Raw genomic sequence first — 23,505 nt, 5'->3', positions numbered from 1 at the left:
GGAACAGCTCCCTCCCCCCACTTACTGACCCGTAGAGACACTGTGGGTGCTGAAACGCGGCTCTAACACCTCTTGGGGGTCTATCACCTCACTCCAGTAGGTGCTGAAGGGGCAGAGGGTACTGAGGTGGAGATGACCCCACAGAGTCCCCCTTTTTGACAGCAGGGGGAGAGGCCAAGGATAGCAAGGCCGTGGCTGCATGCCAGGAGTAAGATGACCCAGTCAGAGGCCAGCCCCTCACGCTCCCCATCTGCCCACACAACTGGCCCGGGGGACGCTCCAGGGCTGTCTCCTGAGCTACGAGCCCTATGGACCTCTCTGAATAGAATATTTGTGAGGGAGTGACAGGTTCGTAACACGTGTCCCCAAGAGAAGCCGGTGGCCACCTGTCCATCTGCAATATGGGAGAAGCAGTGGCGCCTCAGTGAGTGGAGAGCTAAAGGCAGCTGAAAAGGGCCCACTGCACTCTGCTGTCAGCCACCAGGAGGAAAGATGACCTCTGACCTCCCACGGAGGCTCTGAGAGCCCAAGAAAGACCGAAGGTGTTGCCACAACAGGAGCCTTCAAAGAACACTGTTCACCTCTGCACTCCCGGCAGGAGCCTGGAGACCAAGCAGCCCTTCCTGCTTGCCAAGACAGGGTTCAAGCCACTTGGGCACAAAGAATCCAGAGAAGGCAAGTGTCATTGGATCCACTGACATAAAGGCGCTCTCATTCATTCATACTCAAAGCCTCTACCTGGCCAGGATCACACTGAATATGCATGAACTGGGAATAGTATTTGTACTTCTCTATCTTCAGACAGGAATGCCAAACACAGCATCTGTTTGAAATTCAATCACTGCTGTGTGTCCAGACCTGGGCCACGCATGGTCCACACCGTGATCGTAGGTCAGGAAACAGAAGTCAACACGTCCCCTTCCCATCACCATGAACGTCAGCAAGACAACAACGATGCTGTGCATGATAGCCAGGAAGACTGACCAAGAAGGACAGCCATCTGATGGCAAACGGGGTATTTAAGCCCAAAAAATCAAAGGACAAGAACTAGGCTGGGTGCGGTGGCTCAGGCCTCTAATCCCAACACTTTGGGAGGCCAAGGCGGGTGGATCACTTGAGGTCAGGGGTTGGAGACCAGCCTGGCTGACACGGCGAAACCCCATCTCTACTAAAAATACAAAAAGTAGCCGGGTGTGGTTCTGGGCCCCTATAGTTCCAGCTGTTCGGGAAGCTGAGGCAGGAGAATCTCTTGAACCCAGGAGGTGGAGGTTGCAGTGAGCCGAGATCGCACCACTGCACTCCAGCCTGGGTGACAGAGTGAGACTCCGTCTCAAAAAAAAAAGGATGACAATTGATTTTACTTTAACATCTTCAGATCCCGGCCTCACTGTGCCCCTCTGATGGCAGCTGTCAGAATCAGGGAAGGGCCCTTTCTAAGGCGCACATGGCTGTGTCGGCATTTCTGCCTGGCAGTGCAGGGGTGGCTTGGGTCCCTTGTCTTCAGGATCAAGTTAACGTTCCTTTGCATGATACACAGGCCTTCTTCGGCTGGGCCTCAGCCTGCCCTGCAGCCCCATGGCCCATCGTTCCTCTACAATCCTCACCAATGCCCTGCTCAGAATCTCAGAATGGTCCTCCACTCCTAATGCCCTGCCCCGATCTTGTTTTTTTTTTTTTTTTTTTTTTTTGAGACAGGGTCTTGATCTGTTGCCCAGGTTGGAGTGTAGTGGTGCAATCACGGCTCACTGCAGCCTCAAACTCCTGGGCTCAAGCAATCCTCTTGCCTCAGCCTCCCAAGCAGTTGAGACTACAGGTGCATGCCACCACACCTGGTTAATTTTCTAAACATTTTTTATAGAGACAAGGTCTCACTATGTTGCCCAGGCTGGTCTTGAACTTCTGGCCTCAAGGGATCCTCCCGCCTTGGCCTCTCAAAGTGCTGGGATTACAGGCCTGAGCCGTGGTGCTTGGCCCGCCTTCAATGTTTCATCCTGCCACACCCAGTCAAGTATCACCTCCAAGGCCCCTGAGAGTCCCCCGTACAACTGTCCCTTGCTCCCCTCATGTGTCCCCACAGCACTTGGCACCTAGCTCTACCTCCTCACCCCTCACATCTTATTGTAAACGTTGATTTAACCCCCAGCTTCCTACTGGACCATAAGCTCCTTGAGAGTGGGGGTCACATCTTATTTCTTTTTATGTCCCAGGGTTTAGTACTGAGCCGTGGCACATGGGCAGATACTCACTAAGTGCTTATTGAATGAATGGATGATGAGTGAATAAATGACCCACCCACCAATTGCAGAGCAACACAAAATCCCAAAATGGGGGCCCACAGCTGTCCCCTCGGCCGCCACGGGGCTGCTTCCACAACTTTGCTCATCCCACACCAACACTGAACGTGGACAGGAGGTGGGGCCATGGAGGAACCAGTCATGGTGACTCCCTTAGGCGGTGACTGCCTTTGTAGCTTATGAGAGGGAAAAAACCACAGGGGGAGTACATGAGGGAGATGCATTCTCGCTGGGCATTTTGGGAAACCCTAGCGAATGGTATATGTGTGTGCATACATGCATGTATGTATGTGTGTACATGCACAAGTGTGAGTGTATACAGAAATAGAAAAAAATGGGGAAAAAAATGGATGAGACCAAAGGAAAGGTTAAGTGGAAAGAAGAAAATTAAAGACCAAATGAGAGGCTTCTGGCCAGGCATGGTGGCTCACGCCTGTAATCCTGGCACTTTAGGAGGTTGAGGCGGGCAGATCGCTTGAGCTCAGGAGTTTGAGACCAGCCTGGGCGACATGGTGAGTCCTTGTCTGTACAAAAAAATAGAAACATTAGCTGGGCATAGTGGCCAATGCCTGTAGTCCCAGCTACTTGGAAAGCTGACGTGGGAGAATCACTTGAGCCCAGGAGGTTGAGGTTGCAGTGAGCTGAGTTTGTGCCATTGCACTCCAGCCTGGGCAACAGAGTGACACCCTGTCTAAACACACACACACACACACACACACACACACACACACAGAGGCGGAGGGGTGGGGGGTTCTGTTTCTGGAAGTATAGTGGACTAGATACTCGGAATGACTCACCCAACACAAACTTGAAAAAAACAGAAAAATGCAAAAATCCACTTTTTAACTCCAAGAAAACTGGCACAGAAAGAAAATAGAAACAAAGTAAGAAATTTGCAGAAGCTGAAAACAGAATGAAAATAGGAACCTGGAAGATCACTGAGAGCCAGTAACACAATAGCTTTGAGGGTCTCTCTTGAATCTGCTAACGCTGACCTTGCATTTTACTTACTACATAGGGTGCAGAAACAGGTGCATCCAGAGCCAACGTGAGGGGTCTAATGGGAGATCTTCACAAAAAGCTGAACCCAGAGGAGGAGTGACAGGTAAACTCAGGCTCAGAGGGGATGAACAATAAAACATTTCTCTTTTTCACCTTGGTATAGTGAAGGAAAACATGCCCTGAGAATGTGTGGTTTATCAAGTAGCTCTCACACAAGTTTACATCCAAAATTCACACAAGGGGTGTGATGCCCAAACCCCTCTAAACGTAGTTTTGGATAATCACGATAACAGTCATCCCAGAAGGAATACAACTTCAGACAATAAAGATGCCCACAGGTAGGCCAGGTGCAGTGGCTCACGCCTGTAATCCCAGCACTTTGGGAGGCTGAGGCGAGTGGATCCTCTGAGGCCTGGAGTTCGAGACCAGCCTGACCAACATGACGAAACCCCATCTCTCCTGAAAATATAAAAATCAGCCAGGCATGGTGGTGAGCACCTGTAATCCCAGCTACTTTTGAGACTGAGGCAGGAGAACCCAGGAGGCAGAGGTTGCAGGGAGCTGAGATCATGTCACTGCAGTCCACCCTGGGTGACAGAGTGAGACTCCATCTCAAAAAAAAAAAAAAAAAAAGATGCCCACAGGTAAAGTTCCAAGGAACATTTAGTTCACAGTCAAAAATCATAATCCGAGAAACAAGGTAAGTTTAGCAAGAGCTGGCAGAAACAACAGACAAAACAATAAGACCCATAACTTCAGGTTATAGGTTCTATATCTATATCTATATCTGTTTGTTGTTCTCAGACAAGGTCTGCTCTGTTGCCCAGGCTGGAGTATAGTAGCATGATCATAGCTCACTGCAGCCTTGAACTCCTGGACTAAGCAATCCTCCCACTTCAAGTGTGAACCACCACACCCAGCTAATTTATTTTTTATTTTTTTTTATAGACAGGGTCTCACTCTGCTTCCCAGGCTGATCTTGAATGCACACTAGCCTCCTGCCTCCACTTCCCAAAGCACTGGGATTACAGGCGTGAGTCACTGCACCTGGCCAGGAATATCTATGTTTAAAATGTGTTAAGAAATAAATAAGAAGGATTAACATTTGAGCAAAAAACAAGATACAAGAAAGAAACCAGCATAGCTGGGTGTGGTGGCATGCACCTGTGGTCCCAGCCACTTGGGATGCTAAAGTGGGAGGATCACTTGAGCTCAGGAGATCCAGGTTGCATTGAGCTGTGATTGTGCCACTGCATTCCAGCAGCCTGGGTGACAGAGTTTGCTTGAACCCTGTCAAAAGAAGAGAAGAGAAGAAGAAAGAAAGAGAGAAGGAAGGAAGCACGGAAGGAAGGAAGGAAGGAAGGAAGGAAGGAAGGAAGGAAGGGAGGGAGGGAGGGAGAGAAAGAAGAAAGAAAGAAGAAAGAAAGGAAAGGAAAGGAAAGGAAAGGAAAGGAAAGGAAGGAAGGAAGGAAGGAAGGAAGGAAGGAAGGAAGGGGAAGGGAAGGGAAGGGAAGGGAAGGGAAGGGAAGGGAAGGGAAGGGAGGAAGGAAGGAAGGAAGGAAGGAAGGAAGGAGGGAAGGAAGGAAGGAAGGAAGGAAGGGAAAGAAAGAAATCAGCAGACAGGAGAAAAGAAATAGAACTTCTGGCAATGGGAAATGATATAATTTAAATTAAAAACTCAGTGGATGGCCAGGGAGTGGTGGCTCATGCCTATAATCCTAGCACTTTGGCAGGTCGAGGTGGGCAGATCACCTGAGGCCAGGAGTTCAAGATCAGCCTGGCCAACATGGTGAAACACCATCTCTACTAAAAATACAAAATTTAGCTGGGTGTAGTGGCGTGTGCCTGTAATCACAGCTACTCGAGAGGCTAAGGCAGGAGAATCGCTGGAACCTGGGAGGTGGAGCTTGCAGCGAGCTGAGATGGTGCCACTGCACTCCAGCCTGGGCAACAGAGTGAGACTCCATCTCAAATAAATAAACAAATACTCAGTGGGTGGATGAAACAGCAGATGAGAAGCAGCTGGACGGAAATGAGGGTGCTCTCGGCAGGGGAGGAGAAGGGTTCATGCTTTTCTTTGTCCTCCTCCAGGCTGGCGGCCGAGGCTCTGCCTGGGGAGACCGGGGCCCAGCCCAAGGGTGGCTACCTCAGACAGGCCTTCGCACTGTACATGGGCCTGGATCCACTCCAGCCGGTCGGAGTTCTCCTTCTCCCGCACCCCTTCGTTCACCTGGGAACAGAGCTCCTCTGCCTTCTCCAGAGCGTGCCTCAAGTGCCTGTGGTCCGGGTGGCCTTCAGGGCTGTTCTCCAGGATCTACACAGGAGAATAAAAACAACCACCTCCTTTCAGGCAATGTGGGTGGGCCTGTGATCCAGAGTCCTGCAGGACCAGGCCCAGCGGGGCAGGGCACCATCCTTTCATGAACGGCGTCCACTTAAGCAACCGCAGTTCTGTGCACCCACGTGGCAATCACGTAGCAGATGACAGCCACTCCTTGTTGGCTTCAGTGGGTGGCCTTGCGGGGGCCTCGCTTCTCCATGGGCCCAGTGGCGGCTAAGCCCCAACCAGGAAGCAGTGAACGGGCCCATCCTTGAGGTCTCAGTCCAGCCCCACACCCTGAATGTCCAGAGCAAGCTGTATGATCTGTCCTGCAAAATGCTAACATCACAGGGTGGACCCTGAGCCATACATGCAGACTCACAGGATCACAGTGTGTACATATAACCACGGGGCCCTTCGAGTTTCTCTTTGAAAATATTCTCCCTTGGCTGGGCACAGTGGCTCACACCTGTAATCCCAGCACTTTGGGAGGCCGAGGTAGGGAGATCACGAGGTCAAGAGATCAAGACCATCACGACCAATATAGTGAAACCCCATCTCTACTAAAAATACAAAAATTAGCTGGGCATGGTGGTGCATGCCTGTCGTCCCAGCTACTCGGGAGGCTGAGGCAGAAGAATTGCTTGAACCCAGGAGGCAGAGGTTGCAGTGAGCCAAGATCGCACCACTGCACTCCAGCCTGGTGACAAAGCGAGGCTCCATCTAAAAAAGAAAGAGAGAGAGAGAGAGAGGAGAGAGAGAGAGAGAGAGAGAGAGAGAGAGAGAGAGAGAGAAAGAAAGAAAATATTCACCCTGTATTCACCCTGTTTTGCAGAGGGATAAACTAGTCCCTGAGACGAGGAGCAGAGCCCAGCCATCCCAGCCCCAGTTCCGTGTTGTTTTCCCACCTATCCACTCAGGGAACTTACAATGCAATTCTGGCATTTGATGTGCAGAGTGTTCCATTAACCCACTGATCTAAGAGCCAAAAGGTGCCCTTGGAGGGCAGGGCAAGGACAGCACAGTCTATGCTTAGCATGCAGCCTGGGGCATAAGAGGAGCAGTGGCTGCAGCAAGGGTGAGGGCACCTGCACAGAGAATGGCTCCTTCCTGGGTCCACGTACCTCTGGAACCACATGGAGATGGGTGCATCAGAGACGTGTGTGCTTTTCTAAGCAGACCATTAGAGGTGGTGGCTAAGAGTGCCAGCTCCGGAGCGGGACCTCCTGAAATTAAATCCCTGCCCCACCACAGACCAGCCATGATTTGGGTTGGTCATATACATGTTCTTTTTTTTTTGAGAGAGAGTTTTGCTCTTGTTGCCCAGGCTGGAGTGCGGTGGCACAATCTTGGCTCACTGCAACCTCTGCGTCCTGGGTTCAAGCAATTCTTCTGCCTCAGTCTCCCAAGTAGCTGGGACCACAGCCACCACGCCTGGTTAATTTTTGTATTTTTAGTAGAGATGGCATTTCACCATGTTGGCCAGGCTGGTCTTGAACTCCTGACCTCAGGTGATCCACCTGCCTTGGCCTCCCAAAGTGCTGGGATTACAGGTGTGAGCCACCACACCTGTAAATGTTCTTTTTGTCTCACTCTGTCACCCATGCTGGAGTACCATGGCACCATCTCGGCTTCACTGCGATCTCTGCCTCCCAGGTTCAGGCAATCCTCCTGCCACAGCTTCCTGAGTAGCTGGGACGACAGGTGTGCACCACCACACCCAATTAATTTTTGTATTTTTAGTAGAGACAGGGGTCTCGCCATGTTGGCCAGTCTGATCTCGAACTCCTGGCCTCAAGTGATCTGTCCGCCTTAGCCTCCCAAAGTGCTGGGATTACATGCGTGAGCCACCACATCTGGCCCACATAAATGTTCTGAGTCTCAGGCTCCTCGCATGAGAAATGGGGAGGTTAATAGCCTCCTTTGTATGGTGTGTGGAGAACTAAATGATACACGTGGACCTCTTGGCAAAGCACCTGGCCCTTAGAAAGTGCTCAATAAACGAAGATGATTACCATCAGATCCTCAAAGGACGTCGAGGCCCCTAAAAACAGTTATCACCCTGGGCTGGAGAATGAAGAAAGACCCTAAGCCACATTTAAAGTGTACCAGGAGAATGCTGAGGGCATATTTGCCCAGGCCTTGTCCACATACAAATGATGTAAATAGCCCTGATTCTGAATAATATCTCATCCCAAAGGCATACCGTGGTTTCAAGTCCTAAGTAGATGCTCAAATGGAGAAAACACACTGTTTTCTATGTCCTGTGTGTCCACAAATCAATTCCAAGCAACAACCACAACCTCTGGGCCAATCCTGACTGTACATTAGAATCCTTTTGGAAAATCTGAGGCCTCATCCGTGACTAAATCGAAATCCCTGGGGGTGAAGCTCAGGCTTCGGGGTTTTCTAGAGGTTTCCAGATGTTCTAAAATGCGGCCAAGTCTGAGAACCACTACTACAGGCTAGGAACCCACCCAGCTGGCTTGAGTAAATTCATTTGTTTTGTTTAGTTTCAAAATTCAAACAGGTTTATTAATTTTTCTAATTATAAAATTAATATTGTACAATGTACAAAATTTAGAAAATTCAAAAAGTTATAAAGAACCTAAAAATCACCAATAATCTCCCCATTATTTCAAGAATAAAAATTGCTTTGGGAGGCCGAGGCGGGATGATCACTTGAAGTCAGGAGTTTGAGACCAGCCTGGCCAACATGGTGAAACCCCATCTCTACTAAAAACACAAAACTTAGCCGGGCATGACTGTACATGCCTGTAGTTTCAGCTACTCAGGAGGGTGAGGCGGGAGAATCGCTTGAACCCAGAACGGGGACACTGCAATGAGCTGAGATCGTGCCACTGCACTCCAGACTGGGTGACAGAGTGAGACTCTGTCTCAAAAATAAATAAACAAAAATAAAAATAAAAATTGCATCATACTACCATTTTACAAAAACTACCATTTTACACTGTACTGTTTTGTACATTGCTTTATAGTACAATGTTCCACGTCCATTTCATATATATTATCATTTTTGACGGTTTTATAATATATCATTATTGGGGCCGATCCCAATAATGATTGACCACGTTATGGAGCACAATGCATCTAAGTAGCTACCTTCCCATGAAACTTCATGTTGCTTCCAACTTTTCAGTATTTCTTAAATTACTTCCTTAGAATAAATTCCTAGAGGTGGAATTGCTGAGTCAAAGAGAAATTATAGTTTGATCTACACATCACCTTCCAAAAAAGGCTGTATCAATTTAACTTCCACCCAGATCTTTGCCAACACTGAGGAACTACAATCTTTTCAATATATGCCCATCTGGCAAGCCCAAATCAAAATATGTTCTTGTTTTGTTATGTATTTTCTTTTATTGCCTGTGAGTTTGAACTTTTTGTACATTTAGTACATAAGTTTCTCAATGATAAAGCTAACATTTATATACTGCCTAGTATGAGCCACTTTGCATACATTAACTCAGTTAATTCTCACATCACTATGCAGTAGGTACTATCAGTGTCCTATTTTACAGACAAGAAACTGAGGTCCAAACTGAGGCCCAACTTGCCCAAGAGCACACAGCGGTAAGTACCCGGATTCAAACCCCAGCCAGGCTAGCTCTAGGCTATATGCTCTTCACTGCTATTCTCTGCTGCCTACTGCCTCTCAGCAACTCCCAGTTCTATAGTCTACCTTTTTTTTTTTTTTTTTCTGAGATGGAGTCTTGCTCTGTCACCAGGCTGGAGTGCAGTGGCGCGATCTCGGCTCACAGCAACTTTCACCTTGCGGGTTTAAGCAATTCTCCTGCCTCAGCCTCCTGAGTAGCTGGGACTACAAGTGTGCGCCACCATGCCCAGCTAATTTTTGTATTTTTAGTAGAGGCGGGGTTTCACCATGTTGGCCAGGATGGTCTTGATCTCTTGACCTTGTGATCTGCCCGCCTTGGCCTCCCAAAGTGCTGAGATTATAGGCATGAACCACCATGTCCAGTCCTTTTTTTTTTTTTTTTGAGACAGAGTTTTACTCCGTCACCCAGGCTGGAGTGCAGTGACTGCATCATAGTTCACTGCAGCCCGACCTTCCAGACTCAAGTGATTCTCCCACCTCAGCCTCCTGACACACGCCACCGTGCCTGGCTAATTTTTTTATTTTTATTTTTATTTTTGTATAGATAGGGTTTTACCATGTTGCCCAGGCTGGTCTTCAACTCCTGGGCTCAAGCAATCCTTCTGCCTCAGCCTCCCAAAGTGCTGGGATTACAGACATGAGCCATCGTGCCTGGCCTTTCCCTATTTTTCTATTAGAGTATTTGTGGTTGTTTTAAGGGTGCTTGATATATGATATTTATATTTTAGTACCTATGTATGTACAGCTAAAAATATGTTTAACCAGTTTATGTCTGTCATTTGTCTTTTTATTTTCTCTCTCTTTTTTTTTTTTTTCTATCACCCAGGTTGGAGTATAGTGGCGTGATCACAGCTCACTGCAGCCCCAAAATCCTGGGCTCAAGGATCTTCCTGCCTCAGCCTCTGGAGTAGCTAGGACTACACATACATGCCACCGTGCCTGGCTGAGTTTTTTAAAAGTTTTGTAGAGATGGGGGTCTCACTATGTTTCCCAGGCTGGTCTTGAACTCCTGTCCTCAAGCGATCCTCCCACACCTTGGCCTCCCAAAGTGCTGGGATTACAGGCATGTGCCACCATACCCAGCCTGTCATTTGTCTTTAAACTTTGCTCATTATATTTTGTGGTGAGAACTTTTTAAGAAAAAATTTTATGTAAATAACACATTAGCACATTCTTGGTATGCAAGATTCAACCATTACAGAAATATGTACATTAAATGTAAAAATTTCCTTCACTCTCCTACCCCAGAGGTAACCACTGCCAAGAGACTGAAGGGCACTCCTTTAGATGCCCTTTATATATTTAATAGTTGCATGTAAAGTTTTTCCTCTCTTTTGGAAAAATGCATCATACTGTAGGATTGCTTAGTGAGTTTAGTGTTGCTCTTTCACATAACAGCATTTTCTCAGTGTCTTCCCACGGTAATACATAGAGTAGAAGTTGCCCTGTATCTTTTTAAATATTTTCATAGTATAGATCTACCATAATTATTTAACCATTCATATTAATGAACATATAGGTTGTTCCCCGGAATAAAATTTGGGTTTTTGCTTTTTGTTTTTTGTTTTTTTTATTTTTTGAGACAGAGTCCCACTCTGTCACCCACACTGGAGTGCTGTTGTGTGATCTTGGTTCACTGCAACCTCTGCCTCCCAGGTTCAAGATATTCTCCTGCCTCAGCCTCCTGAGCAGCTCGGATTACAGGTATGCATCATGTAAGGAACATGGCTGTGCTGCAGCCAGGCAGGCATAGGCAGATGTAAACATCCTGCATGACTCAGCAGGATTAGAGCGCAGGTGCACAATTCCATGCATTATATAATCACAGCTATGTAGCCATAACATGGGAGGCTCATCACCTGGCTCTAAGCCACTATTGTGTGTGATGTATATAAGGGCAACACTGACAGTATGAAAGAGCTGCTGAATAAAGCCATGTCCCATCTACCTGCTGCCTTTCAAGTGTTCTTCCAGCTCCCTGACCCACGTCCACCCACTCCCCTCAGACCTCAGCTGGGGCTCAAACCTGACATGCCATCACTCCCAGCTAATTTTTTCTGTGTTTTTAGTAGAGACGTGGTCTCATCATGTTGGCCAGGCTAGTCTTGAACTCCTGACCTCGAGTGATCTACCCATCTCAGTCTCCCAAAATGCTGGGATTACAGGCATGAGCCACCACGCCCAGGTGAAAGTTTGGGTATTTTTTAGGTTGCTATGATCTAAATCCTTTAAGTTTCTGTCTTTGAGACCATGCTAAGAATTTCTCCACATAAGTATCATAAAATTATTTAGCCTTAGTACTTTAGTGTATTTCATACGTATCTCATAGCTGACCACGGTTTTCAATTCTCTTCTTAGTTCAGCTGGTTTTCAGTTCATTCTTCTGGGTGCTCTAGAAGAAATCAATTGTGTTTCTGCAAATAATGAGTTTGGTTTTTTCCCTTTTTAATATTTGTGCCATTCAGTCCTTTTCTTGTTTTAGTTTTTTTCCCATTGGCTAGAACTAGAACACCTATTTTAAAAACTTGTTTTCAACTTCAGTTTGCAATTAAACAGTGGGAGAAAAAAGAGAAGTACTGAGCTAATTAAATAGTAACTGTGGCATTGGAAGAGAGAAAACAGTAGGTTGAAAGCTTATTTCAAAGCTAATTATTTAACTCAGCCAAAGATCTACAGTGTATTTTGTGGAGTTGAGCTGGGGCTGGACTGAAGAGATGGCTTATGTGGGAGGGAGATTTGTCACATGTAAGAAGACTGAGCAAATAAGGAAACATATTGTGGATAATGAGAGCCAGGCTCTTCACAGAGTAGGGAGTTACAAATGCATAAGGGGAAAGGCTGGAATAAATTCTGTAGTATTGGATTAGAATAGGAGGTATTAGTGTGAATTCATGAGTTCTAATATACATGGATAGACGGATCTAGAAATAAATATATGTGCATATACATTGTATATGTAAATATGTGTGCATGAAAAGACATTCATATATTTCCCAGCTCTGCCACTGAGAGGAACACAAAGCAAAATCACCCCAGTAGCAATGAGCACACCAGTGCCCACATCTGAATGTCTAAATACCATTTTCCATTAAAAGGAACCAGATCTAAAACCTCTTTCCAGGAGCTATACTCTGTGTGGTTTTACAAACATAGGCTCAGAGGACATCTAAATCTGTTTTACAGGTGGGGACACTGAAATCCTAATTTTGTTCTTTTTTTTTTCTTTTGGTATTGGCTTTCTTAAAGTGACAGGAGAATAACAATCATCTAATATCAACACACAGTGTCTGATATGGTTTGGTTTTGTCTCCACCCAAATCTCATCTTGAATCGTAGTTCCCAGAATTCCCACATGTTGTGGGAGAGACCAGGTGGAGATAATTGAATCGTGGGGTGGCTTCCCCCACCCTGTTCTCGTAATAATGAGTGAGTTCTCACAAGATTTGATGGTTTTATCAGAGGTTTCCCCTTCACTGGGCTCCCATTCTTCTCCTTCCTGCCATCACGTGAAGAAGGATGTGTTTGCTTCCCCTTCCACCATGATTGTAAGTTTCCTGAGGCCTCCCCAGCCATGTGGAACTAAGTCAATTAAACCTCTTTCCTTATTAAGTACCCAGTCTTGGGCAGTCCTTTATAGCAGTGTGAGAATGAACGAATACAGTGTCTCACAATGGCCTTCTGAAGACAGATCGTAGCATTATGTTTCTTTCTCTTTTCTGCTAAGAAAATCAAGGCCTAGAGGCACTGGGCCTGTCTTTAAGAAAGAATCAAGGGAGAATGGCACAGACCACAGACTGTTTCTGTGATTCCATGTTATTTTCTTCTAGAGAAAAAAAAAAAAAAAAAGAATCAAGGACTAAGCTCTCATTTTCTGATTTACAAGGTAGAAGCCACTTGGTCACACATCTGAAGGCTGTGCAGTATTAGCTCTCATTTTTTTAAAAATAGAAATAGGGTCTCATTATGCTGTCCAGGCTGGGCTTGAACTCCTGGGCTCAAGCAATCTGCCCACATCGGCCTCCCAAAGTGCTGGGGCCACCGTGCCCGGCCAGCTCTTTGCATGATAAACCAGCTTTTCTTTCTGAGTATACCAAGCAGACCTCTCTGACACCTTATTGTCTTGTGCTTTCTACACAACAGCTACCAGGTGTGTTCGCTGGGAAACTTGTCCATGACCCCAGCCCCCTCCAATGCAGAGAAAGCATTCCCCTGCTTGAAAAGGCAAGACAGGTACTTACATTTTTAATGATCAGTGGGTATCTTGTTACCCGTTGCATAGGCTTCAGTATAAAACTAGAGAGTGGCATCCCTTTACACCGAGGATCCATTGCCAATCTCTGAAATAAGAGATGTTTTTAAATGTACTTAAGAAACTTGCAAAATCCAAAGTTAGTGACATCAATACTAATGTCAGTGAGGACTCTCCACCCATTATCTCATTCATCTGGATGACAACTGAGAGACCTGGGGTTGGAAGGGCCTGACTAGTTACCCTGTCCAGGATGACACACTTTCCAGATGGAGAATGGAGACCCACAGACGTGACTCAGCCAGCAAGGTGAAGCCCTGCACTCCAGATTCAGCATACCTTCCATGGCATGCATAGTTCCTTATGCACAGAGATGAGATTCTGGCTTTACAGAGAATATTTTGTCTGGATGTCTGCAAAAACTTTATAACATTCCCAGGAACAAGAGTCACAAGACTATACGGTTAGAGGAAAAATTCCCCTCACACCCCAGAGCTGCTGGAAGAGCTAAATCTCATTGTCTAGTTTTGGGTGGAGCCTGCACGTGCCTCTGGGAGCTCCAGGCAGGGCTGAGAGAGAGGAGCTGAGACACCAGAGGTCAAGGCTCTAGTTTCAGGGTCTGGCCACTTAGCTGTCAATGGCTGTGGTCCAGTTTAATGCCTTAGAAACGGGCAGCTGCACTGACTGGAGTCCTGAGTCCTGATAACTGTCAGCATTGGGACCTGCTCCAGCTGTGGACACCATCACTCCAGGAACACCTCGCCGCTGGCAACGACATGCCACACTCCCGCTGAGACGAGGTGGGGAGGGACATGAGACCCCTGCCCTGGACTGGTGTCAGGTGTCAGCACTTCCCTGAAGTTCAAGTGCATCCAACAATGAACTCATTTTGCTCGGGCTCAGGAAGAGCCCAGCCCTTGGCTGAAACCCCAGGCGGTCCATGGTGCCCAGCAGCTCAGCATCTGCTCTCTTGTCTCCATCCACCCAAGGCCTTCTTCTTAGCAATCTTCCTCCCCTTGGAATGACCTCAGAGTGCCCCATGCCTTGGCTGGCAAGTCTAGGCTGAGAAACACCACTAGAGGCAGAGACAACAAGCTCACATGAGGCTCTGACCAAGAAGAGGCCGCGCTCATGCCTCACCACAGTGACTCCACAAGCACCACTCTAGGGCAGGTGAGGATGGCCTGTCCCCAAAATGCATGAGATCCAAAGATATGCCTGTTATTATTATGTTGCTGTTTATCCATCAAAAGATACCTGTTTCATAGAAGCTATTTTATTCTTTTCCTCCTGTTTTTCTCCAGGAGAGGTGGGGGCTGTTTGAATGGACCAGCATGACCAGCAGAGACCCACCCTGACCAAGGCCAAGTCCCAGAGCTGCAGGTCTTCCAGCAGCATCTGCATTACCTCCCCAAACATCCCCCAGTGGACACCCAACTCTCCAGACCCCTGCTACCCCCAAGGAAGAGGTCCTGGCATCCCACACTGACTCCCACAGGCTGCCTAGGGCTGGAGCCCATCAAGCAGAACCAACTGCGAAAGGAATGAAGGGGCCACTGGGAGCCCTGGCCATTCCCTCTGCAAGTGAGGGGCAGAGACTGGCAAAGAACTGAGGATGTGGCGATTAAACATAAGAGGAAATCTGAGACCTGCCTGGGCCTTGCAAATGAAATGAAAGATTTAAACAGGCATCCAAATAACACCACTAGCATCTGGAAAACAGATCCTTGAAGACACTTCAAAGTTTCCAAGCCCAGGGCTCGCCCCTCCTCTACAAGCCCACCCCTTTGGTGACAGCCATACTTGCCAGTGAATACCAGTCCCCTAAGGCTTAGCCAAGACCCCAGGCCCTGTTGGCCTCTAGAGGGAACACGCTTGCAGACTTGAATTAGCCCCTCACACGTCTAGCTGCCCAAAGATCGCCACTCTGGGGCCTAGTCTCTGCACAGCCTGGCTCCTTACTTTGACGAACTCCTTGAAGTCTGGGGCCTCGTCTGTCTTCTGCTGGATCAGGGCAGCCCCGTTGAGCTGGCGGCTGCAGAAGCGGATGTAGGGTTGCATGTGCGGCAGCTGGGCGCTCAGGATGTCACCAATCATCTTCACGGGCATCTTCTCTCCAGACATCTTCTTACGGACTCTCAGCGCTCTGCACGGAAACACGGGAGGTGAGTCCCCCGCCTTCACGCTGTCTGACAGCACCACGGCACACTTCTAGGTTGCACAGAAACAGAATGTGTATGAGGGGCACAGACTCAAGGGCCACTAAAGGATCTATTTGGGAGACAAGGAATGGAGAAAGAAATGAGTCTAGGGCTACAGAGAGGTAGCACCAGGGCATTTTTCTTTGGCAGAGTGGCTGTTTGTTACAATTTGTTTTTCTTGTGCAGAAATATGGAGTTTTTTCTTGAACAACTCAAACGGGTCCCCTGTGTTGATGCCTCACTACACCGATTATCGGTGGTAAAAGCCCCAGGCTGATGTGGCCTGAGCACTGATCCTATTTCCAGGAGACACTTCCCAAGGGAAGTTGCTATTGCCAGAGGATGGGGAAGGCTGATTTTTTGACTAAAAAGAACATAATTAAGATGGCAAAAGAACTGCCTTGGCAAAATAACCCCATGAGATTCAGCAAAAGCCAGGTATAAATGACTGTTTGAACTATCCCTGCGATTGGCTGCCTCATTGCTAGAGCTAAGTTAACTAAATTAAGAGGAGTTCAGAAAAGAGGTCTATTGCTATGATAATGGGCCAGTGAACCCAAAAAATGTATATCCTGGAATCCAGGAGAGGTGTTGATGGGACTGGGAACTGTTTGTTCCAGGGTCTGCCTGCAGTGTGAGTGCTCAGAGCTATGGTAACTAGGACAGTCCTTCCCTTCTCCCAACTTCAACATGTGAACCCTTAACACCAGCATCTGGAAGAAGGGCACGGCACTGAGCTTATACATGGTCAGGACAGCAATGTACGACAGGCAGGACCACAACCTGAAGCCATGGGTGTGTTCAGCTATCCTAGTGAGTGATCATGGGTGGATGGATGGGTAGACGGAACAAAATGGTATAACCCAAGGCTCTAACACAAGGTTGAGAGGATGTCCCTATTGAATGCCTTTGGCTGCTTTCATGGTCATGTTGGAGAAGCCTTTGAGGTATGGGGTGGGCTACTGAATTCCAAGGAAGCTCTGCAATATTTATATGAGGCTTTAAAAACTTCAGATCACTTTCTTTTCTTTCTCCCACATTTTCAGCTAAAATAAAATCCCTTGGACCCAGCAAGCCAAGGAGACAAACTTAGGGACCATAAATGATGTGGTGTGAGCAGTCAGCGATTCCACCTGAAGTGGATGCCCTCGGGGGAGATCAGCACTGGCTGCCGGGGGTGTGGGGAGCAGTGGCAGCTTGGTGTCCTCAGGATGGCCCAAAGGCCACTGCCCCATTGAGGGGTTGGTGTGAAATACCGCAACGTGCAGAAATGTGCTCAAGGGTGATGTCACCAATGATTTGGGGGGATGAGAGCCCTGAATAGCCATGTTACAAACTTGCCAGGAATGGAAACAGGAAGAAATTCCATCATTCCATCATTTTCCTATGAAGAATAGTTTTTTAAACAAGAGAATAAAAAGTACTTTCACCCTTTCCTTCTCCTGTTTTGTTTTGTTTGAGACAGAGTCTCACTCTGTAGCCCAGGCTGGAGTGCAGTGGTATAATCACAGCTCACTGCAACCTCCGCCTCAGCCTCCTGAGTGGCTGGGACTACAGACACCTGCCACCACACCCGGTTAATTTTTATATTTTTAGTAGAGACGGGGTTTTGCCATGTTGGCCAGGCTGGTCTCGAACTCCTGACCTCAAGCAATCCGCCTACCTTGGTCTCCCAAAGTGCTGAGATTACAAGCATGAGCCACCGTGCCCAGCCCCTGGCCTGTTTTTTCTTAAAGGATGAAGGAGACAAGAAAAAAAGAAAAGAAGAAAGAACATCTGCAGACAGTGACTGTCTTGAGGAATTAGTTCCTGGGTTCTGCAGACCCACACTTGTAGACTGGAGTTACCCAATCAGCAGACAGGCCTAGAATTAGGCCTGATTTACTATGGACTAGGCACCTATTAGATTCAGTCTTGGGTCTTCATCCAGGATGGTCTACTGTATAGGCAAAGACTTATGAGGACTGCAGGGTGTTACCAGGCCCAGAGATCATGTGACTCAGCTGCTGCAGCCACAGCCCTGAGAGGGGCCACTGGCCCTGCTTGTGGTGAGCTGATTGGCAGTCTCCTAGAAAGGTTTACAGATGAGAGGCCTTGAACTACAAAAGGCAATTGACTGGCTAACGAACGATTCAAAGAGAGCTCAATGTTTGCTGAACACGAGTGTCCCTAACCCTCTGAAGTCTGCAGCCCAAGTGAACAGCCATGTAGTTAGCATTTATCAATGCTTCCTATGTGTCAAACACAGTTTTACATAAGTTATTATCCCCATTTCCTATTGGGGAAACTGAGGCACACAGAAATTGAGTGACTTGACTAAAGTCACAGAGCTAATAGGTGACAGAGGTAACCCTGGAACCCAGGTCTGACTCCAGAGCCCATGGTTGGAACCACAGCCTCAGAGGCCCTGACCCACCTCCTGCCACGACCGCCTCCAAGCTGCTCTGGGCACTTGCCCATCTTCCCAGATGCAGCTGCCCTGCTCCCGCCATCTCGCCCTGGGGCCTTTCCCTGCTGGTCCCAGCCTCGGCTTCTGTACTTCCTGCCCTGCTGGACTTTCCACCATCCGCTCCATGCCCTCTCTCCTTCTCCCAGCCCCACATCCTTTTCTTCTTCTTTCTCACCATCTCTCTTTACCCCAAACTGATTTTTATTTTCTATTTTTCCTTCATTTTCTGCTTAAACAAGATAAAATGGAATCCATTCTTCTTAAGCTAAAAGGAAGATGAGTCAAATATTTAAGAAAAACACTTTTTTGAGACTAGCTCTTTTTTTTTCTTTTCTTTTCTTTTTCTTTTTCCATCAAGGGGACAGGAAAGGATCTTGATAAAAAAAAAAAAAAGGATCTTGATAAAAACAGTTTCCCAAACCTGGGTTGGTCACCCCACCTCACTTCTGCTTCCCTTCTGCTATCATTTCTGTGTGTGTGTGTGTGTGTGACACAGTCTCACTCTGTTGCCCAGGCTGGAGTGCAGTGGCGCAATCTTGGTTTACTGCAACCTCTGCTCGCTCCCCAGGTTCGAGCAATTCTCCTGCCTCAGATTCCTGAGTAGTTTGTGTTACAGGCATGTGCCACCACGCCCAGCTAATTTTTTTTTTTTTTTTAAGTAGAGATGAGGTTTCACCATGTTGGCCAGGCTGGTCTCGAACTCCTGACCTCCAGTGATCTGCCTGCCTCAGCCTCCCAACGTGTGGGATTACAGGCATGAGCCACCATGCCCAGCCCTTCTGCTATCATTTCTGACAGCTGTCCTGAGGGCCCTGCTGCAGACTCTGGATATAAAAAGGTTCTAGACGTGTGTATCCTAGCTTGTCTGTGAAAGGCACATGTCTTAGGTCTCAGCTTCCTTGCGAGAGAGCCAGCCATTCGCTGTAAACCTCAGTGAAGCATCACTAGTAGGAAGTCCGTGTATCCCAGTTAGCCCTTTTTATTTTCATGTTATGTATTTATGGTTGACTCATTTGATAATTGCCATGCCCCCTGCCCCACCCCAAATACAAGGCGTGTAGGATCAGGAGTAGCAGATATATGGCTGCTCACTGGGGGCAGTCCAGGGATTGCTGCCTTAACTTCTCCTTATCCTCAAATGCCTCCCTCTCTCGGCTGCCAGGAGCCTCGATCTCCCCTCATCACAGTTATTCCTTGGCATGAAGAAATGATGTCTGTGCAGCCACACAAATGCAGCACAATGTTCATTGTCCAGTTTATGATGTGGATGTCCACTCTACAATTCTTTCAAATTTTCTGTATGTTTGAGATTTTTTCTAGTAAAATGTAGAAAAGAAGAAAAGAAATCAGGTCCCCAGAAAGCCCCAGTTAAATGCAAGATTTTATCTGGAGGATGAAGACATGAGCCAGTTAGTCCAAACTAGCTAATCCAGGAATCAGAGGAACGGGGATAGAGAACCTTGGGGTGGAGGGGAGCCGGCAGCCCTGTACACATCAGTGCCCTGATCCACGGCGTGCCCCTGGGACACCCGATCCCTTGCTCTCAGAATGACCCTGCGTGATAGGCAGGACAAGCACCATGACTGCCAATCTTAATGCCCAAAACAAGTGAGAAGGGGCTGGAGCCCAGACAAAAACTTGGGATGCCTGACTTCTGGGTCCAAGTTTTTTTCCACGGTGGCAGGACTGGGCAGAGTCTCTATTCTGGGACCTAGGCATCATCCACAGAGCAGCCACCCTACTGTGTGACTTTAGGGAAGTCACTCAGCCTCTCTGAGCTTCGCTGCTTCAGCTGTAACAGGGCTGTCAGTTCCCACCTCCATCGCTGTGGAGTAAGTCAGAGCCGACAGGAGGAAGAAGCCCGCAGGCCTGGCCCCCGCACAGCTCAAGAAAGAGGCTGCTTCTTCCCAGGCAGGGCTTAAAAGACAACAGAGAGGTATTGGGAACTGAGGCCAACACCAGTTTCCCTCAGGCCAACCCTGAAGTGCGGGAAGCCCTCTCTAAGGGCTACTTGGGAACCTCAGACACCTCTCCCGCCTCCCCCAGCCCCTACTGATAGCTGCCCAAGGAAAAAGGTTTTAACTTACAGGTACATTTTCTTTTCTTTTTTTCTTTTTATGAGACAGGGTTTCACTCCCGTGGCCCAGGATGGAGTGCAGTGGTGCGATCTTGGATCACTGCAACCTCCGCCTCCCAGGTTCAAGCGATTCTTCTGCCTCAGCCTCTCTAGTAGTTGGGATTACAGGCGCCCGCAACCACACCCAGCTAACTTCTGTATTTTTAGTAGAGATGGGGTTGCACCATGTTGCCAAGGCTGGTCTCAAACTCCTGACCTCAAGTGATCCACCCATCTCGGCCTCCCAAAGCACTGGGATTACAGGCGTGAGCCACCGTGCCCAGCTATCATCTATGTAGACGAGAACACTGAGGCCCAGGGACCAAAGTGACCTGCCGGATGACACACAGCCAGAGGCAATAGCGGATGTGAGCCCAGGGGTCTGACGCCAGACCTAAGTTCGAAACTGATACCAGACCTAAGTTCGAAAGGTTTCCACAGCATTGGCGTGGGGGCCAATGAAGTCCAGACCTTCTCTAAAAGCCTGCCTGATGTAACCTTGGATTATTCGTCTTCTAGAGCACCAAGCCAGCAGACATTATGTATCTTTTTTTGTGTCCACCTCTCCACACCTCCTCTCCATCCCTTCATCCACTCCCAAACACACGCTCAGCAAAGTGGGGACCTGAAATGACTTTATAAGAACAATGCAGAGACCATGTTTAGGAAATGGTGGCTTCCCAAGGACACAGATGAAGATCAGGAATGGACGCAAGGTTCTGGGAGCCTACCCTCCATCCTCGGGCCCAGGAAGTGGGTGGCCCTTCCTCCCAGCAGGGAGTATCTTGTGTCCTGGAGGCTGTGACTTATTCTGTGTTCTAGCAAGTGATGTTACAGTGAGAGCGTGGTGGATTCAGATTTTGGGTTTTGACTTTTTTTTTTCCTAAGAATTGGAAGAGATCTTTGTGATGATGGAATCCAACCCCTTCATTTTACAGATGGGGAAACTAAGGCTCAAAAAGGAAAGGCAGTGAGTAAGTCAGAATCCAAACCCAGGTCTCTTGACTCCTGGCCTGGAGCTGCCTCTGAAAACGGAAGTTGGAAGAAAATACAACCAGCCTTGGGCCAGCTTCCCGGAGTGATCCTGAGGAACTGCTGGCGTTAGGCAGTGAACAGTTCCACACTTTCCCATCTGCAGGGCTAAGAATGCCTCAAAACACCAATAATCTCCCATGGAATCCCACGTCCGAGGGAAAGCGTGGAGGGGGCAGCCCTACGCCCCAGAATGGAGCCAGCGCCATCAGGAGCCAGCCTCGTCCTAGCCCTGGAAATTCACCACCACAGTCATTCACCCAACAGCAGGCTCTGGGGGGCCCAGGCGACCTACTCTCGCAATGAGAGATTCGGAGTGCGTTTCCAGAAAGCATGAAGGCACAAAAGGTTGACGGTGCTTGTGAGTGGCAATGAAAAAAAAAAAAAAAGCCAGAAAGAAACACAGGGCAGCATGCAGGAAGGACACACAGACCCACAGTGGTGCTAGTACGTGAGAGCCGAGGAGGCCAAGCCAGGCTGGGGATTAGAGGAGAGGCTTACTTCAGTAGTTTGATATTACACATAATCAGCTCCTTCCAGTTCACAAAAATCATAGCAACCTCTTTCTCTGTCAGCAGCTCAGACTCCATCAGGGGTTTTTGAAAGATCTACAGATGCAGAAAACGAAGCAGTTCAGAAAGCAGTTAGCTTAAAACACACACGCACACACCGATCAGCTGAGAGCAGGGAGAGGGGCTCAGGTGTCTGTACCTTGGCTGAGAGGCCCAGAGGTGAACGCCCGCTTTCCTGCAGTTTCTGAAGCAGAGAGCCCCTCCTCTGCCCTGGAGGCTGGAGGGGGGTCCCCAGCAGAGCCTGCGTTGTTTGACAGGGGAAGGAGGCCAGCTGACGTCTCCAGGAGACAGGTCTTAACTCCACCAGACAAGCAGGGAGGCCGGTACCAAGTCATGCACTCAGGCTAGGCGGTCTCACCTGCCCACGGGGAGGGGGTGGGCCGGTGTGAAAAGCAGGGCTTAAAGATGCCAGTGGCTATGGGCAGTCCCTTCGTCTGCACAGGTAAACCGAGGGCATTCTGAGAGGAGCAGCCCAGGCGGCAGGGCCTCTAATAAGCCAGTGGCCCCCTCGGTGACTGACTCCATTGCTGTGCCCTCAGCCTCCTGGGCTGACCCTGGACAGACCCAGTACTTGCAGGCCCACTACAAGGGGTGGGTGCCGCCCTTCTCCTGGGCTCTGGAAAATGAATGAGGCCCTCCAAGCTCTGTGTGGTTGGGCAACTCGCAGTAAATCACAGATCTCAGTGGAACCCTGTGTGGTAGAGTCCCCGCCTGCAAGGAGGTCATTTTCTCCCACGGGAGGCAGGAGGCACATCGGAAGGCTCTTTAGGGAAGGGGACGGTCCATCTTCGACATAAACTTGGCTGGGCTGCGGCTGCTCCCTGGGAGCCCTATTCCATAGGAGTCCTTAAGCCGACGTTGAACCTGGCATGTTCCAGGGCAACCACATACGGTGGTGCGTTTTGCAGAGTGCACAAAGGAACCGTATCTAAGGGGTGACACTTGCACCCTGGACATCCTGAACTGTATATTTACTAACAGTCAAACACCTTGAGAAAAGGGTATCTTTTTGAATTTGCCTCAGTGCTTTCTAAGTGTTAACGGTGGTCCTGCGGCCAACACCTCACCCTGTACTCCTCCAACAGCGGCGAGCCCTGCTATGTCTTTCCTGGATGTGAAGACTATCAGACAAGATGGTTTCACACCCATCCGGTGTGGTGGTGGTGGTTTCCAGACTATCACAGCACTTTCCAAACTGCAGGTCCATCTCTGCAAATCCCTGTCTCCCAACATGGCACCTTCCCTACGGATGTGGAGAAAAACGCCTGCTGAGCAGCAGGGGCGCCCGGCTCCACGTCTCCCGGTAGTTCTGGCTGGGGTCGCCAGGGTCCTTCTGGGAGGACTGACAAGATAAGGAGGCATCACCTCAGGTCAGGGGGTTTTGTGGGGGCCTGGAAGGAAACGTTGCCATTCTCAGTGACAGGTTTGTCTCGGGGTAATATGTGGCAGGAATGACTCCAGATGGCAGCTAGATGGCCCCCATTTCCAGATGCAACACTGCGGGCCAGGAGGGCAGCGTGGCTGGCTCCATGGCACCCCCTGCTTGGTGGCTGAGCTGTAGCCACTCTGTGTAAAGCGCGGACTCCAGCTCTCAGTCCACATGACTCCATCCATCAACTGCTCAGGGACTCAC

The 23,505-nt window shown here is 48.6% G+C and overlaps 1 protein-coding gene across 1 annotated transcript in view; it reads right to left on the bottom strand.

Annotated features, from left to right (window-relative positions):
• ITSN1 (intersectin 1) overlaps window positions 1-23,505 on the bottom strand; it is a 251,948-nt gene that overhangs the window by 7,913 nt on the left and 220,530 nt on the right. Inside the window, exons 30-33 of the mRNA XM_033232372.1 lie at window positions 21,802-21,908; window positions 15,465-15,648; window positions 13,492-13,590; window positions 5,443-5,610 (exon numbers count right to left, since the gene is read on the bottom strand). Coding sequence (XP_033088263.1) covers window positions 5,443-5,610; window positions 13,492-13,590; window positions 15,465-15,648; window positions 21,802-21,908 — 558 coding nt within the window. The remainder of the gene's footprint in view (window positions 1-5,442; window positions 5,611-13,491; window positions 13,591-15,464; window positions 15,649-21,801; window positions 21,909-23,505) is intronic.

Source organism: Trachypithecus francoisi, unplaced genomic scaffold, assembly GCF_009764315.1.
Source record: "Trachypithecus francoisi isolate TF-2019V2 unplaced genomic scaffold, Tfra_2.0 Lachesis_group14, whole genome shotgun sequence".
NCBI classification, from domain to species: domain Eukaryota; kingdom Metazoa; phylum Chordata; class Mammalia; order Primates; family Cercopithecidae; genus Trachypithecus; species Trachypithecus francoisi.
The sequence above is the reverse complement of the archived record's forward strand: the minus strand, read 5'-3'. Positions and strand labels throughout refer to the sequence as shown.